General features: G+C 39.6%; 2 protein-coding genes across 4 annotated transcripts in view; one reads left to right on the forward strand and one right to left on the reverse strand.

The window, feature by feature from the left end:
- Window positions 1–4,998: 4,998 nt before the first annotated feature.
- On the reverse strand, window positions 4,999–12,353 carry oaz1 (ornithine decarboxylase antizyme 1). 2 transcript variants are annotated; one of them, NM_203549.2, is given in 5 exon segments: window positions 4,999–5,633; window positions 6,235–6,320; window positions 7,516–7,605; window positions 8,754–8,899; window positions 12,112–12,353. In NM_203549.2, coding segments are annotated over 4 exon segments (432 nt in total). In that variant the 5' UTR covers window positions 12,228–12,353; the 3' UTR covers window positions 4,999–5,633; window positions 6,235–6,239.
- Window positions 12,354–12,464: 111 nt separating this feature from the next.
- jsrp1 (junctional sarcoplasmic reticulum protein 1) overlaps window positions 12,465–16,055 on the forward strand; it is a 28,242-nt gene continuing 24,651 nt past the window's right edge. The window contains exon 1 of one of the 2 annotated variants that reach the window (XM_002937929.5): window positions 12,465–12,804. The gene's annotated coding sequence lies outside the window, so the exon portion shown is untranslated. The remainder of the gene's footprint in view (window positions 12,805–16,055) is intronic. The other variant, XM_004910991.4, reaches the window with a different exon arrangement.

Here is a 16,055-nt window from a genome sequence, read left to right on the forward strand (position 1 = left end):
AGAAAAGCAATAAAAAATAAATACATTTTCAAAGGAAAAGTCTCTTCATTGTTGATTTCTGTCACACTTTGTATGTGAAAGATACAAATTACTTAATTTCGGAAGTTAAAGGGGAAGTCTGCCCAAACACATCTTAAGCTTTTTGAAAAGTAAACATAATTTCAAGCAACTTTGCAATATACATCAATTAAAAATATGCAGTCTTTTCCTGATTTTGATGTAAAAATATGATTTGGAACAGTTACCTAAGCCTGCCCCCCTGTTCTCCTACTGAGCCGGCTGACTACTTAACTAAAATGTAACAGTAATTGACTGTATTCAGCCTGCATCCTCCAAATCCCAAAATCCCCTGCAAACATGATGTTTCTGTGTTGTGTGGAGTTCTTTAACAAATCTTGGTTTGGCAGCCAGAGTTCCCCTTTATATGCCTTACTTCAGGTGAGCATCAAAGCCCCAGTAGCAACTGATATGTATATTATATATATATTTTATATATTATGTATACAGCAGGGCTGTATTTTGCCACCTAGGGTGGTACCAGGCCTCTGCATGCCAAACAGTGCATGTACATTGGCCTTGATGGAAGTGACATCATGATGCAATGTGCATATGTGTGATGTCACTTCCACCCATAGTGCATCATATACAACACTTCTACTCTGCACTTGTAGAATCTGCATCAGGAGAGTTTTTTTCAGAAAAAGGCTTGATTTTCTCAATAGGCACCCGAGGACCATCCCCCAAAAGCTGCTGCCCTAGGCATGGGCCCTCAAAAACCTATATGGTAAATATGACCCTGTCAAGAGGGATGACAACGGCCTTCATTGTAAGAGCATGCCTTGGAGCATGTTCTGATTTAACTAGTATGTAGAAGGGCACTGCCACCATCATATGGAGCAAGATACTGAATCAATGGCTCCCATGTTTGCTGAAATGTCATCTGTTTATTGAGTAGAATACTGGTTTATTTTGACCAGTATCCATTAAAGGGGAACAATTGTGAATTGGAATATACTTAACTTGTCTCAATACTGACAGGCAGCTTGTGTTCTGGGCAGAGGAGTGGTTCAGCCATTTTTGACTGATATCTTAAGTTTAATCCCCACTTTCCCATCTTTCCTTTCTGATAGAAAACCTGGAAAAGACTTTGAAGAAGATTTAAAAAATCAACCCAATCCCCCCTTACATTGCCTGATGCTTTCTGTCTCACTTACCTGAGTCACTAACAAACACATAGAACCTTATTTCTTGGTTATTTATAAGAAAAACATGAAAGAAGCCACACTTCACTTGTGTTTTCTTTGCTGAGCAGCAGCAGCAATCAAGTTATTTGACACACCAATTTGAAACAAACATGCCAAGTGAGCTGGAAGGTGATGTGGGAGTTGTAGTTAATTACATTTTTTTTTTTTGTTTCCAAGCTGGCACACACCAAAGCCTAACCTGCCCCCCTGGCTGATGTACATGCAAGTGAATGCACATGCACTTCTGCTAGCACCAACACACAAGCTTTCAGTGGCTATTGAGGCAGCAGACCCTGTGGTCCAGGGCCCCCTGTTCCCCAAGCCCCCTTTGCACATTTGCTGTTGAGGGTGTGCCCTCATCACATGCCAGTGGACTAAAGTTGCTCAAAATTTTTTAAAGCTGGACAGAAACCATATACCACTTAAAGGAGAAGGAAAGCAACTGAGGAATTTTATTGCCAATAGATTAGTTGCAATAGTGCAAGCTAGAATGCTATATTTATTCTGCAGAAAGATTTACCATACCTAAGTAAACAGCCCTAGACAATCCCACTGATTGTTTAAGACAGCAGCAGCCATTTTAGTTTGGTCCGACATCACTTCCAGGCAGCAGCATGTAGGCAGGGAACAACTCTCAGATCAGATTACAGCAGAGAGGGCAGGGGGGTAAAGCAGAAGGGAGGGGGAACGAGGAGAAAACTGAGCAGGCTGTCTCATTCCGTGTGCTGAAGGATTTTTCTGAAAGCAGGAAGTTTGACTATGTATGATTACATAATCATATATAGTCAAACTTCCTGCTTTCAGAAAAATCCTTCAGCACACGGAATGAGACAGCCTGCTCAGTTCAGAATAGAAATTTAGTATTTCTTTTTAATGAGGACTCAGAGCAGCAGTTCTGTAAGTTTTTATGGCTGTATTTACATAGACCTTTTTGAACGCTTAGTTTTTTTTTACCTTTCCTTCTCCTTTCAGAAGTACCTTATATATTGATTCAAACAAATAAGTATTTATTAATACATATGCCACTATGTCACAGATCTGCTGACAAATCTCCTCTTACAAAGAATGACCCATTATTTTCAAACCTTTTCAAAGATGGCGGCGCCATTCACAGAAACAAGTATGCAGCATGCAGTAAGTGTAACTGTGAATCTTTCATCAGGCAAGCCAGAAATATAGCGTTTTTACTTAACAGTACTATTGAATAGGGTGCTTAATAGAATTTGACTTTCATTCTCCTTTAAGGATAAATAACTAGGCTTAAGTGTCTCCATACTGTGTAAAAACTCTTCAAATATGGTTATCTGGCAACAGGTGCACAGATCATATCACGTATCATATCATGTTTGGGTCCAATCTTCTAGCCGCCGCCTCCTCCTAGGAATATTCTATCCGGAATTTATTTGCTCTGCTGAGGAGGATAACAAATGCACGAAAGTAAGTTCTCCCTCTACATCAAAATGCTTGCCATGTTATCAGCATTAGGCTGCAACAGGAAAGCCAAGAGCATTCTATAGCAATTTAGATAAACTAAAAACTGGCTGCTTGTCTCTAGTGTCACGTCCAGTCACAAAGAAGCAGAAGTTCAGGCACGGAACAGGAAGGGCAAAACAGTAATGCACAAGCTGGGACAGACAATCTAGTGCAGTGCTTTCCAACTGGCGGCCTGCAGCCTGCGACCCCCCTCTGTGTGGCCCCCCACCTGTCTGGCTGCTTTGATGGCTGACCTTTGTGCAAGCTTTAAATGGTATCAGTACTGGCCCCCTGCATGGTTAACACCTCAGATCCAGGCTGTAAACCCCCTGTATTGTTTAAAAATGTAATCCACTGTGTTGTTCTCACCTTTTAATCTCTGCATTTTTGGTTTTTGCTGCACTACCACCATTAATATGGCTATGGTCATGTGATAACATGGGTGTGGTTTCAAAAGGGGGAGTGGCCAAAACTAGCTTCCATTATCTGCCCTCCACCATGGAGGCCGGAAAAATTCCGTCCCTCGGTACCACAGAAGTTGGACAGCACTGATCTAGTGTAACAAGATTGTCAGGACACCTTAAAACAGGGTAAATGTATTTCTACCTTATTACTGGAACTTGATATAGAACCATTTTAAAAGTTTGAGCTAAGTTAACTAAATAGGGTTGGGAGATAAGCATACTGCAACCAACACAAGACTCTTTCAAGCAACAAATGTGTTAGCTTTAACAAATCTCCAATACAGCCATACATAAGGGACTGTACCTGTCCTATATTGTACTTATGTTGAGAAACACCGACAGCACATACACTTAAGGGTAAGTATTGGTTCTCCAGTGCCAGCCATGTATCAGTGCTCATTTGCACAGCTGCAATACAGAAAGCCATTGAACAAAGCCATCTATATCTAGAATCAGGGCCAGGGTAAGTTAGAAGGGTGCCTAAGGTGCACACAAGGTGGGGCAGTGAGTGGGGAAAAAAAATGCAGAAAAACTGGAGCATGAACTAGAGCAGGGATCCCCAAACTTTTACTTGTGAGCCACAGTCAAATGTAAAAAAAGACTGAGCAACCAGGGCTGTGGAGATGGTAGATAAATTCCGTCTATGAAGATTTTCATTCATCCAGGTCATGGTATATCTAGTATAAATAAATTTAAAGCAACTGGACTTAAGTAATCATTGAAGACGTTTCAATACTCATCCGAGCAGCTTCTTCAGTTGAACTGAAGAAGCTGCTCGGATGAGTAGTGAAACTACTTCAATGATTACTTAACAAGTCCAGTTGCTTTAAATTTATTTATACTAGATAGATAAATTCTCCGACTCAGACTCCTCAGTTTCTGATACTTCCGACTCCACCTCCTGTTTTTAATATGCCAATATATTTTATACATTCATACAGTCAATGAAAAGCTTCATGGTCACTCAACATGTTCGTTTATGCACTGCGTGCATTGGGCTTTATTCTTATAGCAGAGAAGTAATTAATTATGACTGTTTGTGAATTCAGACATTTAAACTTGCTTTTTTTTATTCCCATTTAAATTTAGTAGGAGTCTGTTTATTTTTTGCCGACTCCGACTCCAGGTACCCAAAATTGCCTCCGACTCCACAGCCCTGAGAGCAATACAAGCATCACAAAAGTTCATGGAGGTGTCAAAAAAGGGATAAGATTGGCTATTAGGTAGCCTCTATGTACACTATCAGCTTACAGGAGGCTTTATTTGGTAGTAAATCTGTTTTTATTCAACCAAAACTTGCCGCCAAGTCAGAAATTCAAAAATAACTCCCTGGGTTGGGGGCACTGAGAGCAACATCCAAGGGGCTGGGGAGCTTATGAGCCACTGGTTGGGGGATCACTGAACTAGAGTAAGGCAGACGATAGGAGTGTGTCTAGCTCCCCCACAATTGCACCCTAGGCATTAGCTTCAAGCAACTTAATGTATCACCAATTGGGAGAACGTAATACATGGTATAAAGTCACCTACTTTTCTAGAAATCCAAAGTAACCAGCTAGTATGACAAGAATGTATGGTTACTAGATGCTATGGGTCACTAGATCTGGGCAAGCTTTAGAGTCTTTATTACCTCATGTTTAAAAATCTGCAGGATCAGCAATTTATATTTCAAACTTAAAGCTTGACAAAGTATGATCACATCAAAGAGTAAGTCATGTTTGCAGGCTGTTTTAAGACTATCCCCTACATGCTGATAAAAGGGCAGAGATTACTATGGCAAGGTATTCCATAGCAACCAATAAGACACCAACCTTTACCAATACCAGCAGCAACCATTGCACCTTTTATTAGATAAACAATTGTGTTAATCTGCCAGTTTACTTTCTATCTATAGAAGGGCAAGTATGAGAAGTGATTACTTTAAACCCTCTGTCAGATGGATTTTGACTCCTTGTTTAGGCTTTTAGGGATTTTAGACTACTTATACTACTGGATCACCACATTTCATTAAGATGTTTAACTTTAAAACAGAGAAAGTAAAATATAAATGTTTTATTTAGAATTAAAGAAAAAGTACTCTGCTATCACAAAACACATTAAACCTCCATTCATATAGCAATAATCTGGAGTGGCATTTATTCATAACATGCAGACAAAAAACTTCTGGAAAAAAAAGGATGAAAATCTCAAGATCTTGCCTCTTCTCTCAGTCCCAAATGGGCACAGGCATAAATCAACAGCTTAAATTGACAAGATTTCTCGCATTCCATCTCTAGATGTGGGTAGGGCAAAGAAAAAAAAAAAAGCAAACATTGCAGGGCTGTCTAATCTTCATCAGAAGAATCTCTTTCAAAGGTGTAAGCCATAAAGCAAGCATCTGGTCTCTTAGGGACAAGGGGATGTCCAGGTATCACAATCTCAAAGCCCAAGAATCTGAATGTTCGGAGAAGCATGGCTAAAAAAAAAATTAACATTTTGATACAAAGTAAATAAAGTTACATTAAAATGCAATAGCAACTCAAAGCCTTGCCATGTAAAATCCAATACAGAGCCCCTGTGTTTCTTTGAACAGCAATGGCACCAAAATTGAAGAACTGTGGCACATGGCTTTCACATTTATAGGAATGATTCTCTTTCTAGATCAATGTTTGAAAGTGAAGTACTAACTTTCCAGTTCTCATCTATTTACACAGTATGGCAATATATAATTCTCTTAAAATTAAAGTGAGCGCTTACATATGAATTTTGCTGACCTTAAACACCATTCTATGCTGTAATAAGGATTTCATTATGGGGTTTTAAAAGAATTGTTTTCTTCCACATTTAAACAGCAAAGCATGCCCGATTATGAAATTAAACCTTGCAATGCAATTCTCTGGACAGCTTTATACAACAAACCTGATTAAGTGAAAAACATTTCCACAAGTATTACGACAAGTGAGGCCATCTGAATGGAGATTATTCCCTTTAGCAACAAGTTAAAACCCATTTTTTATCATCAGGTAGGGATTTTAAATGCTTTAATTATAAAACTAAATTATAAAAAGAAAGATTACCTCTATCATCCCTGTTCTTGTGGAAGCAGATAAAGACATGACCCACTTGGAGTTGCTCTTCTGCATATTCTAGTAGAATTGCAAAGCTAGAAAAGAAAGAAATTGTATATGCAAAGAGTTAAGTATGCAGCTTCGTATTTAACATATGACTGAACAGGACTAATCTTTCATTAAAAAAAATGCTCTATTTTTGAAAAGGAAATGCAATATATATCAGGATAGAAGCAGTTTTCAGGAGGTAGGGACCAAAGCAGTAAACAAGCATATTGCAGGTCTGAACTACACAGTAAAATGTAAATGCTATATTGAAATTTAAAGGAGAAGGAAAGGCAAAGTCACTTAGGGGTGTCAAAATGTTAGGCACCCCCAAGTGACTTTAATAGCTTGCCTTTTACCCCAGGCTGGTGCACCTGTTCGGAGAAAACAGCACAGCACCAGCCCGGGGTAGCTGCAGCACTTCTTCCTGCTTTGCTCGCACGCGCAGTAGTGAAAAGCCGAACTTAAACAGAAGTCAGTTTTTCACTCTACTGCGCATGGGCCCGTCGTTTAGTTGTTACAAAATGAAGCAGGTACCCTGGGCTGGTGCCGTTTTCTCATAACAGGGGCACCAGCCCGGGGTACAAGGTAAGCGATTAAAGTCACTTGGGGGTGCCTAACATTTTGGCACCCCCAAGTGACTGCCTTTCCTTGTCCTTTAAGTGCCAATTTACAGCCAGTTGAGTAAAGATTATAAATTAGTAGCACATGGGCCAAAGAATTACCCCCCCCCCACACACATTCTAATCTAAACACTACTGTTACTGGCATATTGTGCTCATTTAGCACTACAGCATATTCTAGTGAATCAAATGATGCAAGGGAGAGGGGGAACATAGTGCAGCCACAGCTGGCCTGTACATTTTCATCTGCTGGGCAAAGCAAATTTAGCATCTTGCCTCTTGAAACACAGCTACATCCCCTTGTATGTGAACCAGGAAAAAGGATCAAACTACAATTGTAAGAAGAGGGTTTCCAAATTGATTTAATGCATTCGTGACTATATCAACCCCTGCAGCAGAAATAACTTCTTGGTTGTGTAATGCATTTCTAATGTTGAATGCAGGTTCAGAACATGTACATGACCAATCCTCCACCAGGCAGTAATGCTTCAGCTTTACCAAGTCTTAGAATACTACTATATAAAAAGCTAGATACATACCTGTCTTTGCTGCCATCAGGTAGAGTGCCAGTCGGGATTTCTATATAGAGGTTGTTATTGTTTAGCACAGCTCTCCAACTCACTTGTTTGCCGTCTGTCAGACTTGATTGGACATTGAGTATTCTGGTCCTGTTATTGGATGTAAGCTCTTCTGTTATGTTCAGCCTATTATCCTGTAAACAACAAAACAAGACCTCTAGAATTTTTGCAAATAGTAAAAAAATAAAGTTACATAACCTGCATGAACACATTAATACAATTTGCAATGCCAAACTGACTGCAGCCAAGGGTGGACCTTTACCTTTTTATCAAGAAAATTGCAGATTGGCACACATAAAACACTTTACATAAAGCAACCTGGCCTGATCCTCTTAAAGCAGAAGGCAGAATTTTCCTGTCATAAAAGCCAGATGTAAAGTGTCTTGCTTGCAGGGATCTATGTTCTTGTTGATGGAAAGATTTTCTTGGACTGTTGCATACAGGGGCACTCCTGCAGCCAACAAAGCATGCCTGTCTTTGCCCTTAGTGCATAAATTTAACATACCAGGGTAGGCAACTCTCACTGTCATAATTGTGCACAACTTAATCCCATTTAAAACGGGTAGCTCAAAAGAGGGCAATGACACCATAAAATTACTTCAAAATGCAGATCAACTGCTCAGTGACAGAATCATCATAAACTAACTGCAGTATACTATCTATTATAGAGGTCAAATGTTACTCATTGAAGAGGGTGTGTGCTAAACTTAAGCAAAAATCTAAAATTGATGTATTTTTCTTCTACAAGTTAGAATGTAGACTATAGCCACTAAATTTCAGAGTTTGCCCTGTTTAGTCAAAGTGGCAAAATCTATATATTAAAAGGTCAGGAAACATTCAAAGCCACCCTATTAAAATAATGTTAAAAAGGGGGGGAATATTCATTGTACATTATGACATCTAAGCTGTTGGATGTCAAGGGCCATGCTACCAGCAGAATCAATATTACATCACTGCTGTGCTTTGACCTATGCTACAGCATGTGTTATCTAGCAACAAAGGACAGTAAGCTTAAACATCTTGGCAAGCAAAGGGTCAACAGTTCAGTGATACCAGAAATCATTTACTTTTAGCATGATTCTAGAACAGGCAACTGGTCACCACATGTGCTGTAGGCACTACATTTCCCATAGACTGCAGCAACTGGTGGCAGGTGTTTAAATTGTTAGTTGTTCCACATGGCATTCTGCATTAAGCAGTGCTTCCTAAAGATTTTAACTGGTACTGTAATAAGTCATGACACCACAGTGAAACAGTAACTTGCAAATAGTACAATACTTACAGAATAAAATAAATTAGCTGAAAGATTGTGATCCCTCTGACTATTCCCTCGCCCACCTGGGATCTTCAGGGGTGGGTGAGGGACATCAGGAACACCACCGAGGCCCGGGACCCAGGTTACTACAGCAATTGAAAGAAACTCTGGAACTAAGGAAGAAAAAAAAGTTAACTAATGCAATGTAAATTTATATAATTATAACACTGCATAAAACTGTTTGACAATACACCCCTATACCATATTTCAGATATCAATAACCTCTGTAAAAATGCAATTAAAAAATGCAATGAGATACTATGAAGCACAAGACTGGTTTAGCTACACGAGTCTAAAGTCATATGTTTGCTACGCAAGATCTATAACCCCTTCACAGCCAAATTGGTGGAATATACATAAGAGAAAAAGGACATTAAAGCAGTACATATCTGGGATTGAGTCTAAAGTGTAATAAACCTATTTGGAGGCAAACCTCAAATCTTATTAAACACTGATTAAATCTCAAGCACTACTTCTGTTCAAAAGCTTTGCTCCTCCCTATGCACCATATCTCACCCTGCAGCTCATTTTCTGCTTGCGTCATCTCAGCAGATGTAGCAAGCAGATGCCCACAAGGGATTTGTTAGTCCTGTGAACAGCAGCCATTTGCAGATGGGTTAATACATATGCAGAGAATAAAGCCTCCATTTTGTAGACATGCTGAAATTCAAGGGAAGAATGCCAATTTCAATATTTGTAAAATTATTGCATTCATTCGAATGCACAGACAAAGCATCATGTAGATTGTCAGTGTGTTCGAATAAAAGGCAAGCTCATAATGGTTGAGAGACAAAACAATGATTAGAAATCTGACAAAAAACGTAAAATAAAGCAATCTAAAATAACAAATACAAACAACCAAATACAACAAATACAAAGAACCTATAGCAACGAAGCCAAAAAGCATCTGCCTGTGAAGCATGCCAAACTGCAACAGATAGCTCAAAACATGCAGTCATTCTAGCCTAAACCATGTGACCTAAGGGCAATGGCATGTAGCAATTCATCACCTACAGGAAATTGCTGCTTATGTGGGAGACCTATCCCCAGAATATACCTTGCCATACAATACGTTACTGTACACATAAAAATCCCAGCTAATAAGGAAATGCATAAGAAGGCTTTCTCATGATTACCCAAGATTGTCGCATGTTAAGTGTTTGCCATGCAGCAATTTAATAAATGGAGAGGTATCTTAATTGGCCAGCTTGTGAGGAATTAAAGGCCTTCAAAAGGCTGAAGGCCTGGAGCTGACCATGTTACATCACAACCTCAGAAGAATAAAACGCTCCTTGGCACATGGGTTTTCTAGCCAGAATCCTACTGAATAATGATTAGGGATTTAATATTCCATATCAGTCAGCCGTACAAACATTTTAGATAGTTAGCACCAAAGGACACAGGCTATAAAATGACATCTATAATTGCTTACAGTCAAAAAATGTTTAAGGACACCCAGAGGTTATAACAATCACAAAGCCAAATCTTTAAGCACTGAACAAACTAGTAAAGCATGTGATGTTTATAACCGCTTCATCCCAAAAGTCAACAAAAGCCAAACTAGTAAAGCTTTACATTCATTCCATAAGTCAAGAGGCAAACTAGTGTAGTTTTAAATTCACTGGCCTATAGCTGTATAAAGGTTGCAAATTTACAGACAAGCAGGATCTAGGAGTTAATCTGTAACCAAAGGTTCAAAACCTCTTGCTCCTCAAGCAGGATACAGTGTGGTGGGTGGCTCTGACGACCAGCTAGGGAAAGATTGAAGTAGAATGCCTTTGAATATTTCATAGTTGGGTGGAAAAAGCTAAGAACCAAAGGAGGCTGAACCCTCAAATGGTTCAACCTTTTTTAGACAGCACCAATCATCCAAAATTAAAAAAGTGAAGACCTATAGACTATAGCACACAGTCTATACTCTAATCAGGAGTAAAAAAAAAAAAAAAAAAAAAAAACACCTGAACATGGGCATGCAGTCTATTTAAAATTACAGGATCCCTTATCAAGAACGGTTATCCAGAAAGCCCACCCCCCATAGAGTACATTTAAAGCAATTATGTTTCCTTTAATAAAAAAGCACTTTGTACTAGATGGTAACAAATCTGCACGAGTCCATGTTGTTGGCAAAACAATCCTTTTGGGTTTCATGCTTAAATGGTTTTAAGCAGACTTCAAAAATGGAGATCCAAATTACAGAAAAGCCTATGAATTCCAGACAATAAATCTTATAACCATACTCAAAATTTTATATTTAAATACACTTATCCTACATTGGTAAAAACTGTCTGGTTCTGGTTTTAAATGATTGGCACATAAGGCATGAAACCATCCATGCAGTAACACTGACTAATGCCAGCCACGACAAGCACAGACACTATGCTCTAAATCTGGCAATAGTGATTTTTGACTTAAATAGACCTGTATCTGCAGAGCTACTGCTATTACTATTAATGGCAGCCAATAGTAATGATTATCTGCTGTTGCATCACCAACCTCATTCATTCTCTCTCTCTCTCTCTCTCTCTCATCTATAATGTACTGTGACTGCAAATTCACTCCAGTAGGGCTGTGAGACTTACATAGCACACTATCAGTTTTTTGTAATTAAATGGTAAAAAGAGTCAAGCTAGATTTATTGGGTCCTATACACCTACAGAATACAAACTCTTGCAAGCAGTTTACTTATAGAACCTTAATGAGGGCCATCTTCTATCAGTTAGTAGTATTTGTATACACCCATTACATTGCACCATAGACTATGTTAGCACTTTATAAATGCATCAATTGTGGCAGATGCAATAAGAAAGGCCAGAGGTGGGGTACCCTCCTCCCTTGTTTACCTCTAGTTGTCTCCTCCCCCTTGGACTAAAAGCATATGTAAGGGCCAGGGAGACAACAGAATTAGAAAACAATGAATAGCCATGTACAGTACAAGCACTAAAAAGAACGATTTCTAGCCAGAGACTTGAGAATTTGGAATGAAATTTTTTTCAAACAATTTAATGTACAGAGTATGGCTGCTGTGTCAGGCTAGGCCCTCAAGCTGGTTATTCCCAGCTCCCAAAGACACTTCCCCATACTGACTCACTAGACATAGCACTAGCCTGAAGACAGACAGGGAGGCGCTAGGGAACTACAATTTAGCCCTAAATCAGTCACATGATAGGACAAGGTAAGTCGCACTACAAATGTCGCATAATAAAAAGGCGATTGTGTTACGTGTGACAGGTCAAATGGAGCTACTAAAGAATAACAGTAAAAAAAAATCATCCGGGGAGACATGCGCAAGAGGTAAATTATTAACATGACGACGACGGCCGCCTACCTTTCACTACTACTGGGTATACTCAGAAGAGGCATGGCGCAGTTTCTTTTATTTCCTTCTTTTTCTCTGGCAAAGCAATGGCTATTGAGTATCCGCTGGAGGGAGGATTTCACCATCCGGCCTCTCTGGTCTCGGAACCAGAAAATCCCCCGCTTTCTGCCGCGTCCGTCGGACTATCTCAAAATGGCGAAAGGCCGCCTCAGACGACGACCTTATGTAACTGGTGCTGTGGACACGCCCAGCTGCTGTCACCTCACTGCGCCAATCACAGGGCTACAGATAATGATTGGGCCAGAACTCGGCGTGCGCCCGACAACTAAGATGAGGGACGGCTGCGTGATCGCGCTGGCTCCGCCCACTTTCTTCACCTAGCAACAGCACGTTCACGAACGGGGAAGTTTACGACGTCACGTGCTACCTCATGGGACCGTGCGTCTCGGCCTAATAAATTTAAAACACCGTGATTCGCCATTAAGTCTTTGATCATTAACATCAATTTCACATAGAGAAACGGTGAGCTCAGTTAGTTCTAATGAAAATGCAAACATAATTAGGCGTTTACGGTGTAAACGAAAGGTGGGTGGAGGAACTACGGATACCTAGAAGATTCTTTCTGGTAGAAGCCCTGATGTCACTGTTGTTATAGTAACCTGGTCACGTGTTGCAGAGATCGGAGGAAATGACTACTGTTAGGTCAGTGTCTTTTAGACTTTATTCAGTTCAGGCTACTTTTTAAGTGGTAGCATTTGATTGTTGTTCCCACATAGCTCACAAAAAGATTAGAGGTATATGAAATCATGGTTGTTATGGTCTTCAGTCGTAGTATTGGGAATATCTAGACTAACAAATAACTTTTCACCACAAACCTCAATCACAATAACCCACAGGCTGGGATTTTAGGAAAAATGCATAGAGCAGTGTTCCCCAACCAGTGGCTCATGAGTAATAGGTTGCTCCCCAACCCCTTGGATGTTGCTCTCAGTGCCCCTAAACCAAGTAGTTATTTTTGAATTCCTGACTTGAATAAAAACAAGATTTACTACCAAATAAAGCCACCTGTAAGCTGATAGTATGCATAGAGGCTGCCTAATAGCCAATCTTAGCCCTTATTTGGTACCTCCATAAGCTTTTATGATGCTTGTGTTGCTCTCCAAGTCTTTTTACATTTGACTGTGGCTTATGAGTAAGAAAGGGTGGGGATCCCCAGCGCCAGATTTGTGATCCGGGCGCCCCGAGGCCACCTCCCTCTGTGCGCATGCGTGAATCACCAACCACCACCAAGGGGGCGCATGCACGAACCCCTCCCCCCGCGCGGCAGCGAGCGCAAGTGCGTATACACTTCAACTCCCATACGGAGCAGTGGGGAGAGGTCCCCATTGCTCTGTATAGGAGCAAAATGTTAAAATTCCATTGCGGCGGGGCGGCATGCCGCCCCTAAACTTCTGCCGCCCTAGGACCGGGCCTTTGTGGCCTCTCCACAAATCTGGGCCTGGGGATCCCTGGTATAGAGCAAATAGACATTCTCCTCTAATCAGACTAACTGAACACCCCCATGCCTTTGAGGATTTACATCTTGCCCTCCAGTTGTAAAATACTGGTACTGTATTGAATAAATTGTTGGGAGTAAACTACTTGGTCACGAAGAGTCTTAGATAATATAAATGTGTGTATGTGGTAACATTTTCAGAACTACTGTGATTATTAAATAGGTTTAAAGTCCCTGGCTAAATTCCTCTGGTTATTCAGCTAATATTTGAAAATTTACTGATCTAAAACTACACAAGCTTCTGTTTCTTAAACCCAGATTCAGATGTCAGCAGTGCCTACAAAGATTGGATCACTTCTATTCATTTAAATTGTTCTACCTTAGTTATTCATTCCTATGTAGTTGAAGGGTTAACTCATTTCCAGTGCTTTGGTAGTATCTCAGTAATGGATGCGCATGTTGTGATTCGCAGTTAAAGTGCAAAGTATCTTTATATCCATTAGGTTTAGCTGTTCCTGAAAGACTTTGCTTTGCATCCTCTGTACATTGTTTCAAACATCTTTCTCACACTTAAATTGAAGTGAATAGTAGGTTTTGAAATCTTGTTTTGTACAAAGCCTTATTAATGTCATAATATACAGAATGATATGTAGAGAGATTGCTTACTGTGTCATTTAATACATTTATAAAAGTGAACTTGCTTGATGGCTTAATGGTTGTATTATTGCAAAGCCACTTGATAAGAATCTTTGAGGTGTACTTGTCTATAGCCCTGTTATTTCTCACAGAATGTGTTCTCCATATTGGCTTTCTGGAGATTCATCTATTGAAAATATAGCAAAAATAAAGTAATGTTTAGACTAAATGGTATATATTCCTTTAACGACTTTATTTACAAGACTAAGAAGATTACTTGTTCTAAAAGGAAAATCCACTGTTCCATATTTTAAGCAGTCACTAGGTTACAAGCAATGTTTTCTTGTTACCCCAGAGTGCACTTGGAGCCGCATCACAACTTGCCAAGATTTCCAAACATGGCTCATTACATAATGACCAGAATAGTTTAGTTTAAAGCAGGGGTTGAATGACTGTATTTTTTTTCACTTGCTAACAAAGTTACTGAAATGACTTCAAGTTGTCTTAGGTGCTGGTTCACTTGCTGTTATTTCCTCTTTTGAGGCTTCAGACAGGGTGTTTTCAACTTCCTCTGGATCAACAAGAAGTTGGATTTCATTTGGGCAAAAGGTTCAGTTCCACGAGAAAACATTACTTTATGGCATATCATGTGGAAAACATATGGGTTAGATTCAGTTTGGGGAGATAACACTTTTATCCTAATTCAGTTCCAGTTTTTCCCATAGACTTTAAAAGATTTTTTGTAGGATAAACAGTAAGTTTTTCCCATTAAAGGAGAACTAATGCTTAACTAAAGAAATGTTGTATACTATGTTTTGGGCTTCTGTACCAGTTAAGGCAACCACAGCCCTCAAGCAGAGAAGATCTGTGTCCTGAAAGATTCCCCCAGTAGCTCTCCATCTTCTTTTCTGCTGATTCACTGAACATGCTCTGTGCTGTTGTCAGTTACTGAGCTTAGGGGGCGACTCACAATTTACTGTGTATACATAATATAAATGTAACAATATAAAGCTGATTAGTAATTCATTCAGATTATATGGCAGCTCTAAAACCAGTGCAATTAGCATCATAATTTAATTAGACCTATAGCATCTGATTGATAATTTGCAGTGACCCCCTAAGCTTTGCTTCTCAACAGCTGCTTGGAGCACACTGAGCATCAGCACTGTCCCAGACACTTCTAACAGAATCCAAGATAGTAAGCTCCTGTGACAAATGTAAAGACCTATATCATTACTACTAGGGATGCACTGTATCCTGGATTCGGTTTGGGATTTGACCCTAGGGCCACACTCTAGAAATTTAAAATATTGTAAATATAGTATAGTAATATGTAAATGTAAGTATAAATATACACAGATTAAGTGCCAGACACAGTAAGAAATCCCTGTCCGGTAAAGCAAACAGTCTAAGCACATTTAGTACGATTGTTTCAGAGTACAAAAAAATTGTATTTTTTCTAAGTTTTTGTACTTTGCGACAAATTTTATGCAACAAAATAGTATTTGTTGCAAGGAGTACGAAAGTTTCATATTCATTCAAGCTTCGTTATCGTAACTTTCCTATGGCCAGGTTGGAGCTGCAGAGTGCCATTGAGTCCTATGGGAGGCTTCCAAAAATAGGCACAGAAGGATCAAAGTCAGAAAGGTTTTCCCGCCGTTTACGATCGTTTGGATACAAAAATTTAGTGACTTTTGGATCACCAATACGATATTATCATGACTAATATGATTTTTTTCGCAAGCATTTTCGGGACATTTTTGTGTCTAACCGGGATTGAAACTTGTACTTTGATGAATCTGCCCCTAAGTGTATTTCTCTG

The sequence above is a fragment of the Xenopus tropicalis genome, chromosome 1 (assembly GCF_000004195.4).
Source record: "Xenopus tropicalis strain Nigerian chromosome 1, UCB_Xtro_10.0, whole genome shotgun sequence".
Taxonomy (NCBI): domain Eukaryota; kingdom Metazoa; phylum Chordata; class Amphibia; order Anura; family Pipidae; genus Xenopus; species Xenopus tropicalis.